Source organism: Haliaeetus albicilla, chromosome 15 (assembly GCF_947461875.1).
Source record: "Haliaeetus albicilla chromosome 15, bHalAlb1.1, whole genome shotgun sequence".
In the NCBI taxonomy this organism is placed as follows: Eukaryota; Metazoa; Chordata; class Aves; order Accipitriformes; family Accipitridae; genus Haliaeetus; species Haliaeetus albicilla.
This window is the reverse complement of record NC_091497.1, coordinates 10,466,205-10,493,367: the sequence shown is the minus strand read 5'-3', so window position 1 is coordinate 10,493,367 and position 27,163 is coordinate 10,466,205. Positions and strand designations below refer to the sequence as shown.

General features: G+C 39.5%; 1 protein-coding gene across 1 annotated transcript in view; it reads left to right on the top strand.

The window, feature by feature from the left end:
• GPC5 (glypican 5) overlaps positions 1-27,163 on the top strand; it is a 729,332-nt gene that overhangs the window by 108,860 nt on the left and 593,309 nt on the right. The window contains 4 exon segments of the mRNA XM_069802336.1: positions 12,255-12,512; positions 12,515-12,699; positions 12,701-12,731; positions 12,734-12,924. Of these exon segments, the coding sequence (XP_069658437.1) occupies positions 12,255-12,512; positions 12,515-12,699; positions 12,701-12,731; positions 12,734-12,924 (665 nt within the window).

The window sequence follows — 27,163 nt, the reverse complement described above, 5'->3', positions numbered from 1 at the left end:
AAATATGTTAAAATATGGGATCGTAAATCTAGTTGAACCTGCCCGGGGTTCAAAGGATGGATTAGAGGACATCTCAAGTTCCTCCTAGCCCTGTGCTTCTGTGTGGTTTCTTTATTTAGCGAGAGATATTCCAGTCCTACATAAGCTAGGATACACAGCTGTAAAGGGAATAGGGAGGTAACTATCCAATTTTGAGTGATGCAAGAGATGCATACCCCTTGTCACATTGCATGGTAGGGCAGATCACATGATGGGGTGGAAATCACAGTGGGATTTTAGTTTGGAAGAGACAGATATTTCCAGCAGCTACTATCTCAAGCTCCTTCCTGGAAAGTATTGTGTACCTTGAGAATGTGTGAGTTGGCAGTGCTGTTGTTGAACAGTTGAACAGTTGCAAAACAGGGCTTAGCAGAGCATCTACAAATAGTGGTAGGGTGAAAGGCTATTAGCACCCTCAGTAAAGCTAGTAGATAATGTACTGGTTATACTCATGAGCTCTCTGAAAGTCAAAAAATTTAGCATTTAAGAAGACAAATTATGTTTTATATATTTGGAAAAAATTTGCTGAAGGTTAAAGAGCATTAAGATATAAAGTTTAAGGGAATAATTTAATGAAGCCATATTTATGTAATTACTCATACTACAGTAAACATAATTGATTTATGTTTAAATCTAACATCTATTGTTCTTTGGTCCATTGAGTGTGCTCTAACTAAACATTAATAGTCATCAAAAAACATCTTGACAAACAAAATAATAGATGAGATAATCTCATGAAAAAAATTGGATTACTGTTAAAGAAGAGGATTTCAAAAATCTTCAGACTAGACCGCATCTTGACAACATACATAGACTATAGAAAGAAATCCAGATTATATAAAGAAATACAGGTTTTAACTTCTTGTTCACTGGTGCCATGAGGCCAGAGAGCTGGACTGAAAAATCAGATGGAATTTCCCCTTGGCCAAGGCCATTCTACCTGATACAAGCAACAAGTGCAGTAGCTCCCCCAGAAAGTATAGGGAGAAACATCACTCTGCCAGGTGTTCTGGTTTGGGGTTTTTTTTGGTTTTGTTTTTTCTTTCCCCAACAGATATGCTTAGTGGGGGTATACTCAGCAGTCTTAACTGACTACATGTGAACCTTAACAATAAACAGTATGTAATGTGTTTTTACCTTTTTCATGGTAAAAGCCATTCTGTTAAAAGAGCTTGAACATCATGGAGCATATCCAGAACTTTCACCTCAAGAGCTTCTGTTGCAGGCTTAAATAAATGCACAAAAACCTCTAAGAGTGTTAGTGGGGAGCAAGCAGAATGCAAGCAAAGGGGATTCATCTGTTTTTGTCCTTCAGCTTTGTCTGCATTCAAAAGTGTGTATGACTTGGAAGTGGAGCTAAAGGCAAGTTTCTCATAGGAGACTCCCTTCTGAAGGGAACAGAAGGCCCAATATGCAGACCGGACCCATTTCTTAGGGAAGTCTGCTGCCTCCCTAGGGCCTGGGTTAAAGATGTGAAGAGAAAGCTTCCTACCCTGCTAAGGCCCTCAGATTGTTATCCATTATTGATTTTTCAGGTAGGCAGTGATGAAGTTGCAACAAGAAGTCCAAGGGCAATTACGAGAGACTTCAGGGCCTTGGGACAACTGGTTAAGGAGCACAAGCAGTGTTCTCCTGTATCCTTCCAGTTGCAGGGAATGATGAGGGAAAAAACAGGAAGAGCCAGCAGATCAATACCTGGCCCTGAGCCTGGTGTCACTGGCAGAATTTTGGGGTTTTTCACCATGGGCTGGTTTACATGGCACCAGGCCTGCTGGCAACAGGCGGGGTACTCCTGTCTCAAAGGGGGAAAAGGATGTTTGCACAGGAGTTAGCAGGGCTCATTGAAAGAGCTTTAAACTAGATTTGAAGGGGGAAAGGGATAAAACCAGGCTCACTAGAGATAAGCCTGGGGGCAGCCTGCCAATGTTTGAGGGACGGTGTGCTAGTGAGGTCCTTCGGTCTGCCATCCCAGTGGAGACAGGGGATGGAGATCCATGCAGCAGCAAAGATGCAAGGGTTATTGATGTGTTAGAAAACACAGAAGTGGAAAAGAGTTGTGGTGAATGGAGTTAAATCCCATTGGTGGCCGGTCACAAGTGGTGTTCCCCAGGCTCAGTATTGGGGCCACTTCTGTTTAATATCTTTAACGATGATCTGGACGAGGGGATCGAGTGCACCCTCAGTAAGTTTGCAGATGACACCAAGCTGGGCAGGAGTGTTGATCTGCTGGAGGGTAGGAAGGCTCTACAGAGGGATCTGGACAGGCTGGATCGATGGGCCAAGGCCAATTGTATGAGGTTCAACAAGGCCAAGTGCCGGGTCCTGCACTTGGGTCACAAGGTCACAACAACCCCATGCAACGGTACAGGCTTGGGGAAGAGTGGCTGGAAAGCTGCCTGGCAGAAAAGGACCTGGGGGTGCTGGTCGACAGCCGGCTGGATATGAGCCAGCAGTGTGCCCAGGTGGCCAAGAAGGCCAACGGCATCTTGGCTTGTATCAGAAATGGTGTGGCCAGCAGGAGCAGGGCAGTGAACATCCCCCCTGTACTCGTCACTGGTGAGGCTGCACCTCGAGTCCTGTGTTCAGTTTTGGGCCCCTCACTACAGAAAGACATTGAGGTGCTGGAGCGTGTCCAGAGAAGGGCAATGAAGCTGGTGAAGGGTCTGGAGCACAAGTCTTATGAGGAGCGGCTGAGGGAACTGGGGTTGTTTAGCCTGGAGAGAAGGAGGCTGAGGGGAGACCTTATCGCTCTCTACAACTGCCTGAAAGGAGGTTGTAGTGAGGTGGGGGTCGGTCTCTTCTCCCAAGTGACAAGCGATAGGACGAGAGGAAACGGCCTCAAGTTGGTTGCGCCAGGAAAATTTTCTTCCCTGAAAGGGTCGTCAAGCCTTGGAACAGGCTGCCCAGGGAAGTGGTTGAGTCACCATCCCTGGAGGTATCTAAAAGACGTGTGGATGTGGCACTTAGGGACGTGGTTTAGTGGTGAACTTGGCAGCATTAGGTTAATGGTTGGACTCAATGATCTTAAAGGTCTTTTCCAACCTAAACAATTCTATGACTGTAGGTGCCAAAGCTACTAGCGACAATGGATCATTTAACATGTATTGTTTAGTTCTTAGTTTCTAAAGAATGGGTTATGAGTTGGTGTAGAAATGAATTGTATTAAAATCAGGAGTCATACTGCCTAAGAAGGGGTGAGTCAGAGTGGACTATTCCAATCCATATCAATATTTGATTTTAATATGTTATAATCAAAAGCAGCCACACAGAATATTCTGTACAACTGTCATAAAAATTCCTTCTAGAAACAATTTATCTTTCCTGAGACTTCCTCAGTGTTGAAATGTTTTCTGGATTTCACTTAAATTTGATAAGTTTATATACTAAAGCTTTATGTCTTTCCCTAACCAGTTTGGAGAACTGGATTTTTATGTTGTTGTTGACAGGTGCTATTTTCCTCTTGTCATTGGGAAAGAGCGTATTTGTCAGCCTGATTATGCACCTCCCCAGAGTTTCTATCTTGTCAAGTTAGAAATGGTACATTTATTAATGTATCTGAAACCTGGAAGTGCATACTTCATTCCTTTTCACAGCATTGTTCAAACTAGATACTGAAATATATGGCATAAACCAAAATATTTTTACATCACCTACATGAAGCAGAATTTTGCACATATCACTAATCACTAATAGTGATTAGATCACTGATCACTAATATACCAGAGCTATGCGGAGGGACATGGAGTGTTTCTTCCTGATATGCAGTAGTTACAGAGGAATGTAGAACTAACTTCAACAGAATACAGCTCCAGTCATAACTTAATTGTTCCTGAATCTTCCGTGGAAAACATGGATGTTTGTTTAAAAAATGCAGCCTCGAAGGACATTGTTTTCCTCTCTTTTTTTCTCAATAAAAGTGAAGTGAAGCAAAGCAAAGTGAAGTGAAAGATAATAAATGCATCTAATCCCTTACCAAACTCTTTGGAGGCTCTGTGAAACTCATGACATGTAGTCATATGTTAAGTAAACAAACTCCTCACATTTCTTTGACTGATGTGACAATTTTTGGTGTGGAATTCCTCAGACTATCAGATGCAGGAATTCCTGATGCAGGAAACCTCAACCAACGCCTAGAAGAAAGCTATCAAATTAAATATTCTGTGGTACAAAATGAATATATTTACTTGTTTGATGTGCAAGAGATATTGATCCGTAGTGTTACATCTGGTAGAACCTGATTATCATTTACTTTAACCTGTATAAATCAAAAATGAGCTCACTGAAGTTGAGTATTGCCAGCATAAAACTGGGATAATTAAAAAAAAAACAAAGAGGTTCTAAACTTTCAAATATAAAGACAAAAGCTTCACCTGATGCCAACCATCATCATAGCTTTATGGAAATCTTCCTGAGGTTGTTCTTTCTCTTTATATGTAATTCCTCTGTGATTTCCTGATAATTACTTTTTATAAAGCTAGCATGTAAAGTTGTGATGCTCAGACAACCCTCTGGAAACCAAGTATATACTTTATTTCATTCTAAGAAAAACATGTTCCCAGTTGTGCAGAAGGAAAGAGGATTTGCATAAATATATTAGAAATTTGTCATTTATCTACCATTGAGACCCCTTTGTAGAAACACGATCTTCTCAGTTCTTTATTCGTATAAATTTCAGTATCATGTTATGTTTGTTGACACTTTCTCTTAATACCAGTTCCTTACAAAAATCTTAGGGATTCAGCCTGACTAAATGCAGATCTTAGTATATCTGAACAATTTGTTCTAATGTTCCATTATAGTCAATGGAGAGGAACAAGCACTTCCAGAGAGCAGTTAATCTCAACCAAAAGTCGTCATCTAAAGTCAGAGATGACTCATGCCTTAGAAGTGCTTGTTTCTCTCACCTGACTTTTAGGGAGCTTCAGGTGACTAGCTCACATACATACGTTTGAAGTTATGTGAAATGAATTTTACCTTCTAATCAGTTAATTTTTTGACCCTCCTATCTCAACATCATCCTGCTATAAATTCCAAATTTTGCTTTTTAAAAAATACCCTTTACATACACCTGAGATGACTTGCCTTCCTTATTTATTATGGCAAATGTGTAAAAATGCATATCATAAATCATTATCAGTTTAATGTCCTTTTGCAAACCATGCACAACATTTTACGTCAAAAGATTTTCAGACAATTTAATTATATGATACCAGTTTTAAAGCTGTGGTCCCCTGGAATGTTCTGCTTGCAGCTCTGAGTGTATTTTATTCTAAGGTGGTAAGCAATATATTCAGAGTTTAGAAATACTTTCCTCCAGCGAGAAAGTATTGCCTGTGAAATACATAAAACAATGCAAAATCAGAGCAGCATCTAAGAGGAAAAAAGGTTTTGGTAGGGCTCTATTTATTGCTAGTTGTTTCTCCTCCTGGCACCATACAAAACAATCTGCTGTTGTTGCTTCCAAAATGGCAAGATGAATGGTCCCATAGTCACCACTATGAAAAGGATAAGAACAGACTGGGGAAAAAAAAAAAAAAAAGAACAATTTTGGGAGAAAGGTGGAATCACTGATTATAACTAGATAAAATAATAACCATGTGTTATTCATTCATTTGATTATTATTCATTCATTCATATGGCAGTCCTTCAATATTAAAATATCATCTATCAAGGTATGATTAAATAATTTACATTTCAGTTACAACTTAGGAGTATGTTAAATAGCAGATTCTAAGGCTAGGTATAATAAAATCAACAGTAGTAAGTTTCACTGAAAAGTTAAAAAAAGAATGTTATGACTGATCATTGGTGATGATTTTCATTAAGTTTTAAAAATTAATGAAGCTCCAGAGAACTGGAAAAAGGATAATTTTATAAAAAACAAATACAAGACTTTGAGATCATCATGTCAGATCAGCTAACATGAGTCCTGTTGCAGTGCTGGGCCTGTTCTTGAATGTATAAATAGAAAGATGGAGAAGGAAAAGAAAAAAACCCTGAATTTGCTGATTTAGAAAGCAAATTCTGCATGGCAAAATAGTCAGGATTACTATGAAAAGATTAACACTGAGTAATGATATTAAGTACATTATAAAATAAGAATGAGAAGTACAATTATCCATTCAGACTAGCAAAAAGCTGTAGCACAGTCATGAGTGAAATTCATCTCACCTGGCTTTGGGACATGTTTTTCTAGGTTCTTCAGCATATTATATGTTCAAATAAAAGTTAAATTTACATTGGTTAAATCGGGAATGAGTTTCTTATGACTCCTCACAATTTCATTATGGGCAAAAAGGATAGCACACCTTACATATGGATCCGAGAGAATTTGCTGTTTCTCTGATTAGTGTTTTAACAGCCTTTCAAAGCGCAACAGTTCTTTTTAGTATAATTGCAGTGACACTAATGCTTATAGGCCACGTTATCTATGATTGCTAATTCCTGTTAATACACCAACTAAAACTGTCATACACCAGCTTCCTAGTGCCTTTGCTTTTCTCTGGTGCTATACTCGTGCCTCCTGTGCATTGCTCAGATGAATCATCAGTCCTGAGCTCTCCACTGGGAGGAGTCTGATGCTGCTGATGGAGGTTTCTTCCATGATGGTCTTGGGCCCTCTCAGGGTTAATTTTGTTTGTTTCAATCCTGTATTTGCTAATGGGGCAAACTCTTACCTACCCTCTGGGACCTTGGGCTTAGTTACACCATGATTACTTCATTTTTTTTCAGTCCCCATGTAGTATTTTAAACAGAGTTATGCAATTTCACAAAGCTAAAAAACCAACAACAACAAAACCACAACTAAAAAAAAATTACAATATAGCTAAACCAAACTCAGAATCACAGGATGTGCAAGAAAATCCTGACATCTGAGTATCTGAGTAATTTGCCATTGAACCCAGGAACTTAGGCAATGGCCAACTGATTCTAATTCAGGTTTTTAAAATTTTCTTTTTCAAAGAGACCTAAAATAAATTCAAGATGAAATGAGACCTGATGAATTCTGAAGTCTGTTATGAGCAGTTATGGCTGTAAAGCCTGCTGCGTATCACTAACACTTGGCAAAACAGCCCAAAGTTGGTTGGGCTACAGGTTTAATCTATTCTACCTGTTTTCTTACTGACTTCAGTGGTGAGTCTCTAATCTATGAAATGGATTAATTTGAAATACATGTTAATGAGGAGCAGGTTTAGTGAATCTCAAATATCTTCTGGCACTTATCCTTTTGATCTCTCTCTCATATAACCTTCACAGCCAATGCCCTAATGAGTTCATTCCTTATAATTCATTTATATGTCTTGAAGACTTTATTCTGCCAGCTCATTTTTCTGATATGATAAATGATTAGGGGATTTTGCAGTATATCTGGCACTGTGTACTACTTTGTAGTTAGGAATAGCTATGCTGAATTTCCCACCTGTACATATTTCCCTGTTTGATATATTTTAAACAAAGATACTATGTATGTAATACTGGGTGGATTAATTTTTTTTCCATAATTATTCTTTTCCATAATTTTTTAATGCCTTTTGTTTGCCAGGCTGTAGACTGTACCTGAGACATTCCCCTTGACTTCCAATAAGACAATGTATGTAAGATACACTTGGTTGGACTATAACTCTTTCGTAGAGTGAGTTTGATGCTTCTGGATTATTTGCACTGCCCATAAACAGAAGGAAAACATATGAGATCACCGAACATTAATGGCAGCTGGCAACAGGCTAATACTTCCCCATAGGATTTTTCAAGTCATAATAAATCCGTAATATTATTAGGTTTTTCAGCTTTTGCTTGGATTCAGTTTATCTGGATTCCTGTATATTACGGGCTGATACTTAAGGTAGGGGAAGCTCAACAGTTATGGATCCCCTCTGGACTGTGAAAGGCATTCTTGCTAAATACTATGTCCATAGTTCAAGGATGGATTTTAATCTGTCTGGTTATAATTTATTGAGTTCTATATGTTACCCTGACCAAGTGTGAATTAATTTGTAATATGTAATGTAGGCTGGTGAATTACTACCGAATTATTAGACTTCACAACTTGTTGGCCCACTACTAATATAGGATTTTTAATTTATTAGACTATCTTAGATAATTAGATACATTGTGGTATCTTTATAATTTAGAACCACCCATGGCTCTAAGGAACAGAAAAGTTAAACAAAGTGAATGAAAGATTGCACACCTTTTAAAGCAATGACCTGATAGTTATTTTACATCACTTTGTGATCACTTTTTAAATACACTATTATCAAAAACGTATGTATATATGTACTGATATGAAGAATCAGCTGAATAAATCCAATACATAAAACAAAAAAGTGCCCATCTACATTTTTTTCCTAGCCTTGTGTTCTATTCTTTCTTAGCAAAACCAGGAAGAGAGAGATTCCTGGTCTTTCAAAAAAATAATGGGTTATTATATTGACAGCCCTGATTTTTGACTTAGGAGTGTACAAATCATGATTTTAAGTGTAGCCAAAGAAAAACAAAGTTGACATGCCACCCATGGTAAAAGCTAGACATTATTCACAGTAGGGATGCAGAAGGTATCTGTAGGACATTGTATAGTGGTTACTACAAAGATCTCATAAAGGGTGGAGATAAGAGGCATTGAGCCTGCAGATTAAAAAATCAGAGAAAAAAAGAGATTGTCTGGCTCATCTTAGTTGTATTTAAAATGTCTTTTGTATGTATTGGATTTATACTGATTGACAACTCAACACTTCTTTTTTTGTGGCTGAATAATTAAGACTGACGATGTTCGTCTGGGCTGACAGACTTAAAAGATAGAGAAACACATAGTTAAATCTATGATACGCTTGCAGCGTTGAACCAGCATAACTTGATCTGTCGTTGAAGTCTCTGAAAGTGTTGTAAATGACATAGATTGCCATCGTAAGGTGTTCACAGGAGCTGTTCAATATTGAAAGTAAACATAGGTCTGCTTTGCTGTCTGTCATTCTTCAAGCTGTCTGAGAGCAAAACAAATTTCTGGAATAGCTTTGGCAGTTATAAAGTAGAAAAAGTGCCAGTGGAATAAACCTGATTAACAAATTTTCTAAGAAATCCTAAAATGACCATTAAACAGCATGATGCAGAATTGTTAAACACAAGTGACCAGTATTACCATATGCTGTTTAAGAAAGCAGAAACAGTCAATAAATCATGCAGTTGCATATTGCACTCATTCATCTGTGGGTTGCTGGGGCACTAGCAATGTAGTTCAGTCTTGAAGGTTTGTTATTGTTTAGACCACATTGTAAAAATCTATTGATTATCCATGTGCAGCATGATTTATTCTTTCATCTGATATTTGTGCTCTTGGTAATGGGATACTGAGCTGTGGATTGTAACAGACATTTTAGATCACATACTTTATGGTTTTCATCTAGGAAACAGTAATAATAAAAGCTTGAGAAGGGTCATAAAAACCTTATTCATATCATTCTAAAGAAATTATTATAATATCATTATTTTACTAACATTACCTACTTTAACAAATTTCATCTGAAGCATTGGCAAAAGTTGTGTAAAAGACTGAAAGTGCAGTTACAAAAATAGCCATTTTCCTAGGAGGTTTTAATATTCTTCACACGTTATTATTTTAAACCATCTAAACCAAGAATCATTTTGACTTAAATTTTTGTCTCTGTTATTCTGGCTGCTCCAAGCTTTTATATGAAGGGTTCTTGAGTTAGCGATAACTGGGTATCTAGAATTCAGTTCAGTTACCTAGGCAGAGCCATCTAGTACCATTTTAAATGCAAAACATCCACGCACAGCCTGGAGATGTGATACAGGACCTGCAGGATACCCATGCCCTTCGGGACAGGCAGATAAATGGCATCTACAATTGAAAAAGATATTAAACACTCTTAGGCAACTAAATAAAGCCTCCATAGTAGGGTTATACATTCTTTGCATTCCTTGTTCCCTCCAATAAAAATGAGACGTAATGTACAGTAGAATATTTAGGGCTGTAATTTAGCTGTTCATGCATATGTGCCTCCATGTGAGCTAGATGTCCAAACTGCCTTTATAGCTGGTGGAGATCTCATCCTTGGTCCAGTTGCCTTAAAGCGGGCATTTTTATCAATCTGATAGCCGTGTCTCATCTGCTGCTCCAGAAGGACAAGAGTCTCCCATACGCATGTCCACACCTACAAACGTGGGGTGGTGCACGGGTGTCTCGGGTACTATCTGGCGTGAGGTGCTGAGGTTGAGAAAAGTCACAGAGGCAGTGGTGGCGCAGGCAGCTGTGGTCTACAGAGTTACTCAGCTGGCACTTCAGCGTGTCACCTCGCGGGATAAACTGAAGAGGCTTTGCTGTATTGAATAGGTCTCCATTGGTGGGAGCCTAGCTCCAGGCAGGGTCCTGACTTCAGGAGTCTGACTTTTAAAACAAATCAAATTCTTTGCTGAATCACTGTGATATGTGGCAGGCATGAATGATTATTGTGAAATTCAGTTTAGTAGAGATGCACATATCTATGTGCTACGGTATTGAAAAAAAAAGACAAATGGGATGCACTTTCCTACTCTTTACTATGTGCAGTCAACACTTTTTTTCTTACTTACATGAATGTTAGAGGAATGGAGAAGAGAGAGATAGTAAAATCAGTCTTAAAGGTGGTATGAAATAGGAAACTAAGAGTTAATAGATAACAGATAGCAGAGAAATAGAGGTAATGACTCTGATTTATAAGTGTATCTAGTTTTTATTGGAGAAAGCAAAGTATGCATAGAAAGTATAAGCAGATTAGTTTAATATGTCTTCTCTGTGATCTTTTCACAGAGTGCAATTTGAAACCCACTGAAGTCAGTGAGAATCATTCCACTAACCTGAGCAAGCGTTTTATCAGAATATAAGACATGTATTCTTATGCACAGACATATATTAAAGATGTGATAGCCAGTCTTGGTTATTCTATTAAAATTATTCTGAGTTTTCTACTGTTCAGTCCGTGACTTAACATCAGACTTCAGATTGCTTCAGTAATTGCCTGACATAGTTTGACACTATTTGGTTCTGCCTATTTTTAACATCACTGTTTGGACAGTATTAACTGTACTTCTTGGTTTTGCTCACTTTATTTCTATAGAGTCCCATTAAAAAAATAAGTGTGAAAAAAACCCCAAACATGAAAACTTGTAAAGCTTGAATGAATAAAAGGAAGTTACTGAGTCATAGCCATCCAGTGGATAAAATGGGTTAATACTTGTAATGTGTGTTTCTTTGTATTTTTAATCTCAACTCTAAGGTAAGTTCCCTTTTGCTCTATATATTGCTCCTTTGCCTTCCCTGAAGTGCAAGCTTCTCAGGCAGACCTAGGGAATTCCTCAATGCAAACATCTTTCTATTTTGAAAACCAGCATTTTTCCTTACCTGCAAATCAGAGATCAAGTCAGGAGAGAATACTTCTCCAGTATACTTTAAATGTTTTATTAAAAACCACTCAGTGTACTTAAGGATTGCCACTTAACACGTGAAACGAAATGTAAATTTATCCATACAGGATTTACCAGTTATGCAGATCTTGAGGCTTAGAGAGGGTATATCCATCACAGTGCTCAGCAGAGCAGTTCTGCACATTCCAGCACTTTGCTTGACCATAGCAATTGCCAGACCAAACAGCATTGTTTTCATGTGTGTTTGGTACCTCTCTTTCCTTCGGAAGATAAGAAGACAAACCTGTTTGATCTTTTAAAAGTTAAGTTTTAATGGAAGGGAAGAGTTGTTTAAATTGTTTAAAGTTACTTTTGCCCATCCATTTAGGGTGGTAAGAGGAAAGAGTTGAAGTGGAGTGACTGAGAGCATTTAACTTTCTATTGCAACTTGCAGAATGAGTCATGAGATGAGACAGCTAATGTATGTATATACATAGATACAGTAAGGCTTTTTTGTATTTTGTAACTTAATAACTCAGCTTACAATCAACTTCCTTTTATATTTTTGTAGACTGTGTTTAATATATCCTGCCAAGAAAACATACGGATTATTAATTGTGTTGTAACATTACTTGTAAGGTGTTTTACTATATACAAAAGATAGTTGTCACAGTTTGTGAGAAGTTTGTCTCTTCGTAAATTCTAATGCAAAAATGCATTCAAGATAAATTTAATTCTGATGTAATCGTTTTAAATTCTTGCTCTAATTTCGTATTTTTTAAACCTTAAAAATAATGAACTTTCTTTATTTATTACAGAAACCTTTGAAATGCTTATCAGACTGGCTGAGAATTACACAAGCACACTTTTCTGCAATGCATATAGAAATATGGCTGCTGAGGCTACTACACGTGTTCCGGAGTTTTTCACAGATGTTGGACTCTTCATATTTGGCACAGACGTTAGCACTGAGAAATTTGTCAACAGATTTTCTGACACCCTGTTCCCAGTAGTCTACAACCATGTGATTAACCCTGGTCTGACTGACATTTCACTGGAATATGCGGAGTGCCTCCGAATGGTAACGTTTCCAAAAAGGCCATAGGACAAATAGGAAGATCACTGTTACCCAGCCGAACTTTCTTGCAGGCTCTGAATTTGGGGATTGAAGTGATCAATACAACAGATCATCTGCATTTCTCTAAAGACTGCGGCAGAGCTTTACTGAGATCACGGTACTGCCCTCATTGCCAAGGGCTGACTTCTAGGTAGGCCCTGTATGGGCCACTGCCTCAACATATCCGAGGCTGCTTAGCTGACACGGCAGAAGTTGAACTTCATTGGCGAGGATATATTCAGTCACTGGAGGAGCTCTCAAGTGCCTTGAGTGGAACATACGACACTGAGCATGTGCTTCTAAACGTTCATTCACTTCTTAATGACGCTCTCGTATAGGCTCGCATCAGTGGACCAGGATTCTCTGAGCAGGTAAGAAGCTGTTTTTATCCACGCTCGGTGCAAACATGACACTAAGGAAAGTAACACTGATAACTGTTTCTTGTTTGGCTGTTTTTGTTGTGGTGAATGCATTGGTATCTGGGTTCAGCTTTATTCGACAATGCATTTTTCCAGCACTACCAGTTTTTATTTGAATCATGCACATGACCTGCTAATTTCCATTATTCTATTCACAAGTTTAACGTCAAGTGGAGATTCAACATTTTGGCAGTGTTTACAGTAAAGGCTTTTCAAAATGAAAAGAATTCTTGTGTGGAAATTATCTTTTCCCATTTCCCATGAAACCACAGCTTTTTTCAAAATTTCGCTGAGTTAAAATTTTTGATGCACAATCCAATGGAAAATTCTATTCCTTCACCCTTCTTATTTAGAAGTTAACATTTTCAGTAGATGCACGGAATAGATTTAGGTTTAACTTTAAAACTGCGTCTGTTAAGTTCTGCTGAACAAGGGTGAACAGTGGAAAGTGTCATTAAGTTTGGAAGCTTAAAATATTAACAGGCAGACAGTAAATTATCTGCTGAAAAACTGATTACACAAATATTCTATAAAAACAGAATAATACCCTAACATTTGTGTAAATGAGAGTGTTAAATCTCAGTGATAATATTTGTTTGCAGATTGGAAACTTGTTATATGGCATACTGAGAATAATTTTTAGGAGCACAAAAAAATGTTTTTTGTGAACATAAAAAAATTAATTGCTTCATTGTTATATGCACATAATGATAAATTTAAGCAATCCTTCTTTTAGGTACCATTAGCCTGTCTTAAAGAACTATGACTTCGCATATATTATTTGCGTAATTTTGCAGGTTTCAGAGAAATTAGCACAGTTCATTTGTAACATGGACTAAGTCCTTCCTTACATATGCTTGAGAGAATAAACAAGTTATGTGAGAGCTACGTTAGCTATGAGTGCATGAAGTGAAGAATTTAAGATACTGTTAGGGAAAATACACATTATTTAGCTACACATTAGAAAGAAAGTATATCTGCAAATTTATGAAGGTTATGTGAGTAGCAAAATTTGAATTCTTCCTACGTTATATGTAATACACAATACATTTTGTAATTCTGTGTTCTTACATGCAGACTTCACTGACAGTGACATATTCTGTGTTTAATGCTGGATTGGATATCTTGGTCTGGGGAGATGCCTTTAGTTTTACAGTATACACAGGTCTAAACAGGGTGTCTGGGTGTCAGTGGTGTGGCATCAGCTGAGGTGCAGTAATACTTCTAGGACTACCACAGCCTGCCTCTTTATGTGACTAGCTGAACTTGAAGCTGTGTCTTGTGCTAAGCAGCTGATATGACCTCTGACAACAAACAACTTGACCTAATATAATAAATAGAGGATTCTTCATTTCTTACTAAGACCTAGTCTGTTAAAATGGCTTCTTCATTGTGCTTGTAGTCAGTGAGTAACAGGGAAATTTCCCATTTCTATGAATCTCCCATTTCTATGAATTTATACCAGCCAGCTACATTTAGCCAGAATCTCCTGCTGCTGAACTTCCTTGAGAAAAACTAATTATTTTTAAAAGGTTTTTCACTAACAGTTTGGCTTAAAAGTGGCTCACTGATGTCTGTCTAATTCCTAATATGTTTCAGAGCTACAGCTGCCTTTTAGGGATATTCCCTGTTCCTTTTCAGATTCTTTAGGGATCTTTTTTGCCTACCATTTTCAGGAACAAGCTAGAATAAGAAAGTAAAGGCTCAAGAGAAGGACTTCTGTTTTCTGTTTCATCCTGGGTCATTTAGTTTGGAAAGGTTTAGACTTGGATTTTCAACAGTGAACCATCATTGGCCCAGACTTTAAAGTCTCTCGGCACACTTATGTTTTCAAAATGAAAGTTTGTAGTCTCCAAAATAGTATATTTCACTCAATTTTAGTAGAAAATTAAATGGTTGAAAAGCCCTCCACCCAGCGTTTCGGCTTAATGAAAATTTCAGATTGATCCAAACTGAAATGCTTTATTTTGATATTCCTGAAAACTCTATGCCTTCCTTCTCCCCTTCCCTCATGGGATGTAAGGGATAGTAGAATTTCTTATGTAATGATATTTTGTGCCAATGTGTTTGTTTGAAGATCAAGTGTTTACTTCTGTTGTGTTAAGATCTTCTCATATAGAATAATTTCCAAACTTTAAAAACTAAATATTTCATTTTTCACTCAATCTGCATTAGATGTATGCACTTAGACATATCTTTCACTTAATCTCTGTGGTATAATTGACCAATCCTTTTTCTCTTTGGTCTATTATTTGGTCAAATAAGACTATGATGCATTGATCCCTTGAAACATGGTGATCTAGTCAGTCAGTTCTGATTTGCTAAGTATGGCTTGAGTATATTTTGTATTTGCCCATAGTTTAGGTATCAAGACCTAATTCTGACATGTAATAAATACAGTCTTTCAGCTTTAAGAGGCAGAGGACATGAATTCTGTTGAAATTGGCTCATTAATATTTATTTATTTTATCTTCAGAGTGACTCATGAACCATTTCAAATTTTGATAAGCAATTAATGCATCAGTGATTCTAACAGACACAGAAAATATGATTATGAGCCAGAAAATAATGGCTCACTTAGGCACGCAGCAGTGTCTGCAGTTTTAAAAGTGAATTTCATCACAGTAAGTACTTTTATGAGTTTTAAAGAAGGAGACAGAGAAAAAAAAAATCTTTAAATGTTTGGAAGTATGATATATGCATATGCAAATGTTAATATGAGAATCAAGAGAGTATCCTGCTTAGTGATACATGTATTTGTACAGCTCTTTATCTAATCATGTGTACGTTCGTGTAAAGGACTATATGTAAAGGATTTTTTTCTAACATGTTGCATGGATGTCTATATTTAAATCTAACATATATTCATACTTTAAGCTCTGCGTGGTGTGGAAAGACCACTAATGCCTATATAACATAGCTTCTTTTTACAAAACTCTTCTTTTCCAGTAATTTACACCTTGCTCCTGTTTCTGCTTGGGTCAGCAGAGCAGTGCCACACTGTCTCCAGCTGGAATTTTTGTTTCCCTTTGTTCTTCCTGTTTCAAATTCACACCTTTAATTCCTGCCTCCCACAGCTCCACCGACTGACAAGTAAGTGCAGCATCCATTCATCATCTCTATACCTGGACGTTATTCTATGCTATTCTGCAGAATCTAGTGGAGTTGTGTGGGTTGTGCAACTATTGTCATATATATATATGTTCACATATATATTTATTGACATATATTTAATGATAGTTCTGTTCTGTGTTCCTGAAGTCTATATATGTCCATTTATGTACTGTTTATGCTCAGTACATAGTGGACCCTATGCTTTTTAGCTGGTAGGAGTTAGAACAGAAATTTTTTAGCAGACTTACGTGTGTATGCTCATGCAGATACAATGTAATAGAGGTTTAAGAGAGCTGCACCATACAAAACAAGAACAGTATTCATTATTAAGATAATCTGAAAAAGATGATATGTAGTTCTTAAGCGCTGGATAACAAGTAAAAATGCTTATTGCTACAAAGGACCTTGTGGATTCATCCTATGCTTCTCTTTGTGCTCAGCCTGGGTTGCCCCATGCCAGTCACTGAGCTTGCCTATAGCCAGGGGAATCCCCGTTGAGGCTAATGAATGCACAAGAACTTTGTAACGCATTTAAGCCCCATTTAAGGAAAAACAAACAAACAAACAGCCTATGGAAACTTGTTTACAAGTTGTAATAAATTGTTTCATGTTACCTCCATTCTGTTATGCTAGCCACTGTCAATGTTAAGAGAGAAGTGCAAAGATGTTAGCAAGACTTACAAAGTTTTGGTGTGGTTGCATCCTACAATCCCCAGAAAAAGAGCGTGTTTCTGTTCCCTTTATACGTGGGTTAATGGCACGGCCCCATGCCATGGAAGGGCAAGTTCTGTGTCACTCACAGTGTGGTTCAACAGCAGTTTAAGCCAGTCTCACCATGGGTTGCCCAAGTCCTGCTCTGGCACCGTCCTCAGCTGTGTGTTTCCACCCTTTTCCCTGTGTGCGTGCTGCTTCGGCAGCTGAATGTCAAGCTGGTTGAGGGAGCTGTCTGTAAGAGAGAGTCTCTCTTAGCCATGGTATTGCTTGGGTGTGTGGAGACTTGTGCTGTCATGCGCTGGGTTACACAGCAGCTGAGAGGTCCATCAGAGTGGAACAGAGGGCCTGAGAGGAGGTGAAATGGGTCCGAGGCAAGAGCTGAAGGAATAGGGGAAAGGAGCAGGACAGAAGAGAAAGAAAGAACTTACAAAGCTTTATAGTTAAATCTTTCCTCCAAACTTTACATTAAACTGTTGTTCTTGATTCCCAAAAGATCAATGGTGTTTGGGATTCCTATTGAATGAAAGAGATGGAAAGGAATATTGATCAGTTGTTCATTGTGTATTCTGGGCACTGATGATTTGGGGATCCGAAGGAAAATGAAGTACGTAACCATGATATGAAAAGCTATATATGCATATAAAAATGTGGGAATCAGAAGCACAACAGAAAAAATTAAAATCACACAGACAAATTCTGGCATTTCCTAATTTTGAAAGTGAGGAATTTGTGCTATGTGTTTGGTATTTTTGTATGTAATATAAGCCTACAAAAATTTGGAATGGGATTTTCAAAAGCACTATGTCTTCACTGTGTTCTAACTGATGTGGACTTTCACCGGATCAGTTTTCCAAACAGTTGGAGATAACGAAAATGTCAAAATTCTGGAAGTTCTCCAGTCCTTTCACTGATCTTAGACTAATCCTGAAAGAAGATCTAAGTTATCTGTCTTCTAAAAAATATGCATAATTATATTGTATTAAAAGAGACTTTTGTGTTGCTTTTCTAAAATCTGTCGTTAATACTAGAAAAAAAGCAAGATCTTTCTTGTGTCATAGAATGCTAGCAGGAAGAAGAATTTAATAGACTGTATTTAGAGCTTTATTTCCTTATTGATTATTTTTGCTTGAAATGACTAGCTATAAACACTTAAACAGTCAGAACTGCTGTCATACAGTGATGTTTTAAATTTAATATTCCCATGAAGAAACATATTCACAAACATTATAAATAGAATATTTGTGGTTTTTTTCTATTCCTTCTAGGGTCTGTTTTATGTAGGTACCTTTTATTGGGGTCTTTCTAGTGAAAAATCACACAGCCTTATTCCATGCCATTCCAGAAAATGGAAGTGCTGTAGAAGTGCACTAAACCAATTAATTTTTTAGATTTAAAAAAGGAATGGAAAGGTGATGAAAAACATCTTTTGATAATCCCAAATACATACAAAACATACACCTGCAAGCTATAGTGTAATTGCAGTTTTTATTTTTGGAAAGGAGTAAGCTTGGTTGTCAACAAAAGACCAGATTAACAGCATTTCTAATTGTGGGAAGTGCTGTGCCTGGGTATTTGGTAACTTTCATAGCTTTACAGGTTAAGGCACTTAAAGAGATGCAAGAGATGAGCATCCTTTGAAGTAGCTATCCTGTGAACCCACTTCCTTAGTATCTAAAATCTAATTTATTTACTTACATGATTATATGCCTATAAAAACAACAGCTTTATGCCTACTGCTTCATAGCTACTGCATTTTGGTTGCTTGCTTAGAGTGCATTAGTCAATCCTGTGAAGTAAGTTAACAAGGTATTTGACCTTATATTAAAAAAATAATGAATTTTGTCACTATTTTAAAGAAATTTTAATGTTAGAAAATGCATGTTACAAACCCTTTATATAAATCAGGTCATGAAAGAGATCTGAAATTCAACACTTTAAAGTTGTCGCTATCACAAAGAGCTGTACTCAGCACACCTGAAATGGACTTCTGTCTCTCTTCTATATGCATATAAAAATACACAGTACAGTGTTAACCAAAAATGGTTATTGATTTGATAACAATCAGAGATATAATTACAGTATTTTTTTGTAAGGGAAATATTAGGCTGTACTTCCAAGTGTTATTTATAACGTCCACCCCTGATTTTGCTTGAAAAACTTATGAGTTATCCAGCTAATAAAAATCCAGGAAAACAGAAGAATGGAAGAAAAAAATAAGCATTTCCATTAAAACTGGAAATTCAGGAAAATGGAGTAAAGGAGGAAAATAAGAAACATTTCCCCTAAAACAATTCAGCCTGTCTAAACAACATCATACAAACGTCTTCTAATGTTATTTCCGTGTGTTTCAGTCCACCCAACAGCATGTACACAGAAGGGACATACATTCATTATCAAATGTAGTGACTATTTTACCACTAGCTTATCTTATTTTGCCTCATTACTGGAGGAACCTTTCATCATTTTTTGATTTTGAGGACTATGAATGCTGCGTACCCTTTAGCAAAATGGGTAGTGGCTTTAACCTTAATTTTGCTTCTTTGGATTTTGTATTCTTGCTTCATAGTCTTAGCATTATTCACATGACTCTGACTTTTGGACTTTGAAACTTTTAAAAGGAAATAATGGATGTTTACTCTCACCACCTTAGTTTTCTCATGACTTCAACCTAAAACGATGCATTCAAGATGTTGTTATTTTTAAAATAAATATTAAAACAATATTTTACAAAAGGGGAGGTTCAGACTTGATATTAGGAAGCATTTCTTTACCGAGAGGGTGGTCAAATACTGGAACAGGCTTCCTAGAGAGGGGGTCGATGCCCCAAGCCTGTCAGTGTTTAAGAGGCATTTGGACAATGCCCTTAATAACATGCTTTAACTTTTGGTCAGAGCTGAAGCGTTCAGGCAGTTGGACTAGATGATTGTTGTAGGTCCCTTCCAACTGAAATATTCTATTCTATTCTATTCTATTCTAAATGTTTTTACGAAATGGCATAGACTGAAAATCAAAACCCTGGTTAAAAAGAAACAAAAGCTCTACACGTAATAAGAATTAATTATGTGAAAACATAATTTCGCAGCCTAATTTACTGTATATACTAGAGTAAAACTGGCAATTGTTATAGAAAAGCCTAGTAACTTATTATTTTATAAATTAAGCAGATTACACAGCATTGTATAATTTATGACTGCTGTGGCTTATTATCCATATTGTTTATATTTAACCTGCACAGTAAATTTCTCTATTGCAAACATTCTAGGTATACTTCATCTGACTGGATATAGCTAAGTTTAGACGAATAGCTAAGTTTAGACGAATATCTAGCTGGCTCTTCCAGATAGCTGACTGCATTTGTCTCTCTCCCTTCGTAAGAGCCCTGTTTAACACAAGGCTCCAGGTGCACATGGCATGGGCAGAAAAGAGGAGCACTGTCAGTGCTGCAGGCAGAGTTTTGTGCCTTAGGATGGCCCCAGTATGGACAGCTGACCTAGCTCCGCTAGCTCCTCCCAAACTTTGGTCCTATTGCCACTAGCAGTCAGGAAAGCAGCAGGGAGACAGGCTGATTAACAGTGCCTTTACTTTTGGCATCAAACAGCCACACCACTCTGTGTATGTGTAAGTATGGATGTATGCCCATGTCGTGTGTATGGTCGATTACTGGCTTGCATTTTCTCACTAGGAAAGAAAAGGATGATTATCTCTGAAATAAGATGCAGAGGGATGGGGAGAAAGGGAATGTGAGTAAGAGTGAGGGAAGTGGATTGGGGTCCTGGGTAAGATGTGCAGGTCCCCCACGCTCTTATCGACCCTCTACTCTTCACAGCCTTAGGTTACAACAGTGGCACAGGAGCCAGGGCACTGCCAGGTTTCACTGTCAACAGCATCCCATAGCTTATCAAGAACGCAGTGTACAGTGCAGGTGGTTGTAGCTGTTTTTAAGCACCTCACTGACATCAACCAGGCAGAATCCGTCACTGGCAAGAAGTCTCTGTCACCATAGGGGAGAGCAGGAAGGCTGGGCAATTGGTAACAGGAGGTCAGCAGAGTACCCAGCACCAAGGATCCCACTGCCAGGCCAGAGCACACTGCTTCCATGGGGGGATGATGTAGACACTGCTCATTTTCAGAGAAGAGCCCCCACCAAGGACAGACCACAGCCTCCTAGGGCAGAGACCACCTGTGATGTGAAAGATACAGTAGCTCAGATGTGTTGCATCTTCTTCTTTAGGTGTTCCTCTCATTTCTGAGATGATATGTGATACAGACTACTTCTTCACTTGCTTTTGACCTGTCTCTCCACCTGTGCTGTTTCCTTTAAAAGCAGACACCTGTCTGTTTTCATGCCTTGTTTCCATGGCAAAGTGTGTGACACTGTTCTCTTGTCATCCAGCATACCAGCTCTTGAGTAGCATTCTGCTGCTGCTGCCAGGGCTCTGCTACAGGATCTGTTAGGACTGCAAGGGACAAATGTCCTTGTTGAGCCTGTCCCTGTTCACCCTTTCTTACTCATTCTCCCTGGGCTGTTTTCACCTTCTTCCTCTAGGCATAATGCTTCCTTTTCTTGCTGGAAACAAGTGTGCAGAATGCTGTAAGCGCTGAAAATGTCATTGATGCTTTCCAGAGCATTTTTCAGGGCACTGCCAGACTGATGCAGCCAGTTGTCATTCTGTTTTTGGGATGTCAAAAGCCTTCATTTCTATGGTGATGAGGGGGCAAGGTCATAAGTTCATTTTTCAATGGGCAAAGAGGGTGAAAAATCTCAGCTGGAGGGAATACAACACTACAGGCTTGGGGAAGAGTGGCTGGAAAGCTGCCTGGCAGAAAAGGACCTGGGGGTGTTGGTTGACAGCCAGCTGAATATGAGCCAGCAGTGTGCCCAGGTGGCCAAGAAGGCCAATGGCATCCTGGCCTGTATCAGAAATGGTGTGGCCAGCAGGAGCAGGGAAGTGATCGTCCCCCTGCACTCGTCACTGGTGAGGCTGCACCTCGAGTCCTGTGTTCAGTTTTGGGCCCCTCACTACAAGAAAGACATTGAGGTGCTGGAGCGTGTCCAGAGAAGGGCAATGAAGCTGGTGAAGGTTCTGGAGAACAAGTCTTGTGAGGAGCGGCTGAGGGAACTGGGGTTGTTTAGCCTGGAGAGAAGGAGGCTGAGGGGAGACCTTATCGGTCTCTACAACTGCCTGAAAGGAGGTTGTAGTGAGGTGGGGGTCGATCTCTTCTCCCAAGTAACAAGGGATAGGACGAGAGGAAACAGCTTCAAGTTGTGCCAGGGGAAGTTTAAATTGGATGTTAGGAAAAATATCTTCACTGAAAGGGTCGTCAAGCCTTGGAACAGGCTGCCCAGGGAAGTGGTTGAGTCACCATCCCTGGAGGTATTTAAAAGACGTGTGGATGTGGCACTTAGGGACATGGTTTAGTGGTGGACTTGGCAGCGTTAGGTTAATGGTTGGACTTGATGATCTTAAAGGTCTTTTCCAATTTCAACGATTCTATGATTCTATGAATAGATGGAGTCTCCTATGCGAAGACTTTCTGCAAAATTGGGGGAAAACATGAGAGGACTTGTGGATAGAGGACACTGTCCTTCTGATGGTGGTCAAGATAAGTGTGCTGCCTGTCAATCTTTTCTTGCTTCAGATGTTGATTTGGAAGAGACACACATCATGGGGGAATTATAACCACCCTGGTATCAGCTGGAAGAACAGCACAGCTGTGAACAAGCAATCTAGGAGATTTCTGGAGTGCATTGGCAACAACTTCCTGGCATAGGTGCTAACAAGCAAGGGCGCTCTGCTGGACTTGATACTCACAAACAAGGAGGAATGTGTCAGGGATGTGAAAGTCAGGAGCAGCCTTGAGATCCTAAGAGTTCAATCTCCTAAGAGGAGAAAGTAGTGCAAAAAGGAGGACCACACCCCTGGATTTCAGAAGACCAGATTTCAACCTCTTCAGAGATCTGCTTGGAAGAATCCCATGGGGTATGGCCACAGAGAGTAGAGGGATCCAGGAGAGCTGGTGGATATTCAAGGATCACCTCCTCCAAGCTCAAGAGAGCTTTATCCTGACAAGTAGGAAATCAAGCAGAGGCATCAGGAGTTCTGCATGGTATAAAGCAAAGAGCTTTTGACTGAATTTATAAAAAAGGAGTGTTTTAAGATGTGGAAGCAGGGGCAGATGACCCAAGAGCAGTATAGAGTTGGTGTCCAATATTGTAGGGATAGGGTTAGAAAAGCCAAGGCTGACCTGGAGTTGAATCTGGCAAGTGATGGGAAAAGCAGCAAGAAAGAATTCTACAAGTACATAAACAGCAAAACTAAGACAAGGGAAAATGTGTGCCTGCTGCTGAATGTGGCATGGGAACTGGTGACACAGGATACAGAAAAGGCTGAGGTATTCAATGCCTTCTTTGCCCTAGTCTTTACTAGGAAGACTGGCCTTCAGAAATTAAGGATTCCAGAGGGAAGGTCTGGATCAATGAAGACTTACACTCAGTGGAGAACAAGGTTAGGGCACTAATCATAGAATCATTTAGGTTGGAAAAGACCTTCAAGGTCATCGAGTCCAGCCATTAACCATGCCCACTAAACCATGTCCTGAAGTACCCTGTCCACTCGCTTTTTTAATATCTCCAGGGATGGTGACTCAACCACTTCCCTGGGCAGCCCATTCCAATGTTTGACAACCCTCCCAGTAAAATTTTTTTTCCTAATATCTAACCTAAATCTCCCTTGCCTCAACTTCAGGCCATTTCCTCTTGTCCTATCTCCAGCCACTTGACAGAAGAGACCAACACCCACCTCACTACAAGCCCCCTTCAGGTAGTTGTAAAGAGCGATAAGGTCTCCCCTCAGCCTCCTCTTTGCTAGACTAAATAGCCCCAGTTCCCTCAGCTACTCCTCATAAGACTTGTGCTCCAGGCCCCTCACTAACTTGGTTGCCCTCCTCTGAACACTCTTCAGCACCTCAATGTCTTTCCTGTAGTGAGGGGCACAAAACTGAACACAGGTCTCGAGGTGCGGCCTCACCAGTGCCGAGTACAGGGGAGCAACCACCTCCCTGTTCCTGCTGGCCACACTATTTCTGATATCTTAATCTTAAAGCACTTAAACTGGACATATGTAAGTTCATGGGGCCTGACAAGTAGCACCCACAAGTGCTGAGGCAGCTGGCTGATGTCATTATGAGGCCATGCTCAATTATCTTTGAACGGTCTTGGCAACTGGGAGAGGTTCCTGAAGACTGGAAGAAAGCAAATGTCTCCCCTATCTTCAAAAAGAGGAAGAAGGAGGATCCAGGAAACTACAGGTCAGTCAGCCTCACCTTGATTCCTGGAAAGGTGGTGGAGCTTCCAAACAGATGGACAAGAAGATGATTGGGAGTAATCAGAAAGGATTTACAAAGGGGAAACCATGCTTAACCAACTTGATATCCTTGATAGGACAGCCAACTTGATAGGATATGGGTAGAGCAATGGATGATGTTTACCTTGACTTTACTAAAGCCTGTGAGAGTTTGTGCTGACAAAGTGCACGGTGAGGAAGACTGAAAACTGGATGAGTGGCTGGGCCCGGAGCATTGTGATCAGTGGCACAAAATACAGTTGGAGGCAAGTCACTAGTGCTGTACCTCAGGGGCAGATGCTGGGGCAAATACTGTTTAATGTCGTCATCAATGGCCTGGGTGATGGGACAGAGTGCACCCTCAGCAAGTTAGCAGACAATACAAAACTTTGGTCAAAGCAAAAGTGAAGGAATTGCTCCTTATACAATCTCAGAGCCTGAGTGAAATTTGCCAGGACAGGATGATAAAAATTGAGGCCAACAGAGTGATAGCCCAAAGGTTCTCAAAGGAGTTGGTCACAAAGCTATATATCAATAATAGGTACTTTTGTTCTCAAGGGAAGCGGAGGTATTGATGATAAACTGTGGAGGGAAAATGAGCCTTGGTTTAAAGATTGCATAGATACTACTTAAATTTGGTGTTGTGGGGAAATTAATTACATTGTTCCTATCACCAATCTAACTATCTAACTGGACTCAGCCTTGTACTCCTTTAACTTTCAGCAAGTGTGTATTCCCATTACTAATTTTTAAAAGACAAGCCCCAAGTGAGCAACATGCCATATAGTTCTTTCATACTTTTGTAAAAAAAAGTAAAAAATTAAATACGTAATTTTCAGCAAAGCAGACTTTGGAATAAAATTGTGGATTTCTGCCTGAAGCTTTTGGCATATGTCTCTGCCATCATTACTTTGCTGAATTTATATTACTTGATAAATTGATGAATTTAAATTCCTTCACAAGACTGATATAAACTGATTTGTGGAAACTGCTGAACCGTAATTGGATTTAAAGTCCTTGTCTTATACATGTCTGTATTCTAGTATCATTGTGTTCTAAAGGAAGGTTTGATATCTAACCTAACATAGCACACAGTTGAACACTATCACCTTCCATTTCTCTCCATTCACAGATATGCATCCAGCTGTAGCTGTGAAAAACTGTGGTGCTTGTATAATAAAGTATGGCATATTTTCATACATCAGTCTTTTTTTTTTTAATGTAGCATGGAGTAAGTGTACTGCAGTCATGACCTCCATCTAATTCAGATTCCTGTAGCGTTGTATTTCACTTCACCATTTCTTCAGAGTGGAAAAGCTCCTTGCTGCTGTCAAAAGGTTTTCTTCTGAGGCTAATCTGGGCTTTTTTTCATCAGAAAAGAGAACGGAGAACTTTGAAAACAAAGCAAAAAACAACAAAGCAAGTGTTTATGGCTTGTTTGTAACTAATGAAAAGTTGTTTTTATTAAATAGTAGGCTTTCTTCCTACCTAAACATACCTAGTGGTTTGACAACTCTTACCGTCTTTGCTGGTTTGATCCACCCTTGCTATGTATATTACTGAGATGTGAAGTATTACTCTTATTTCTGTAGTCTTGTCCTCTATACCACACTCTATATACTACCGCTATAAAGGCCCATGCCGTTTTACAGATTTTGTAACTAAAATTGGTGTTTTCCAAATAACAACAAAATCTCTGCTACAATATTTAAGATAAAAATAGTGGTAACCACATCCCAAAGCATCTCTTGTATGTTGGAATGAATCCTTGTTGTAAGCTCCATGCTGCAGAATTCTGCTCAAAATCGGTGTCCTTTTCCAGTGCAATTGGTCTGCTTGCTTCTAATGTGTAGAAAAAGGGCTTCAAATTGTGCATAGAATATTAGCAAAGGCAATAATACATCCATAGGTATACACACATTTTGGAAAAATGTATGTTAGTGTATGATCTACTCCTTTCATTTATCAGGGCATTACTTCTCAAGTGCAAATTGGAAAGAAAAAATAAAATTGATAAACATTGCTGGCATATGCTTGCTAATATTCTGTCAGTGTCTTTATTTTAAGGTTTATGATACACTGGCAGGTGTGTGCCAAACGCTGGAAGCACTCATTTCTCTCAAGAGCTTCTTAAATAGCAGAACATGAAGCCATGAACTCATGTCTGTCTAAATAAAGTCAATTGCTACATTCCTCAGCTTCTCAGCATCTGAGTATATGGTGGCACAGCTTTTGGTACGTGTTTCAAGATACATCATTTTCAATTCCTGTTCTTTTGGCCAATTTTCCTTTCATTTATGGAAATGAGAGCGGGCATCTTTCTCACCTTTGGTGGTTCAAATCCGGTGTCAAGTTCGTATCTCACACTTTTCTGAGAAGTGCTTCTTTTCGATTCATTTGCCAAATTTCCCAGGTTCCTCCCCTGCAACTCCCACAGCGGCGGTACTCGTTGTTCGGGGTGCGGGTGCCCGGGTGCTGGTGGGGGGTCTGCAGGAGAGGAGCGGCCGGGGCTGCCCCGAGCCGGACACGGCCGGTTCCGGCCGGTTCCAGCCGGCTCCGGCCCGCCCGCCGCAGGGCACGGCTGAGCCCCTCAGGCAAGATGGTGGCGCCGCAGGGAAAACGTATTTAAGAAAGCGCAAAAATGATGCACGGCAGTGAGGAGCGAGGAAAAAAGGTGAGAGAAACAGCCCTGCAGACCCCCAGGTCAGTGCAGAAGGAGGGGAGGAGATGCTCCAGGCGCCGGAGCAGAGATTCCCCTGCAGCCCGTGGGGAAGACCACGGTGAGGCAGGCTGTCCCCCTGCAGCCCAGGGAGGTCCACGGGGGAGCAGATCTCCACCTGCAGCCCGGGGAGAACCTCATGCCGGAGCAGGGGAAAAGCATGAGGAGGAAGGAGCGGCAGAGACGCGGTGTTACGGACTGACCACAACCGCCCTTCCCTGTCCCCCTTGCAGCACTTGGGGGGCTGAGGGGAGGCTGAGGAGTTGGGAGTGAAGGAATGAAGCTGAGCCTGGGATGAAGG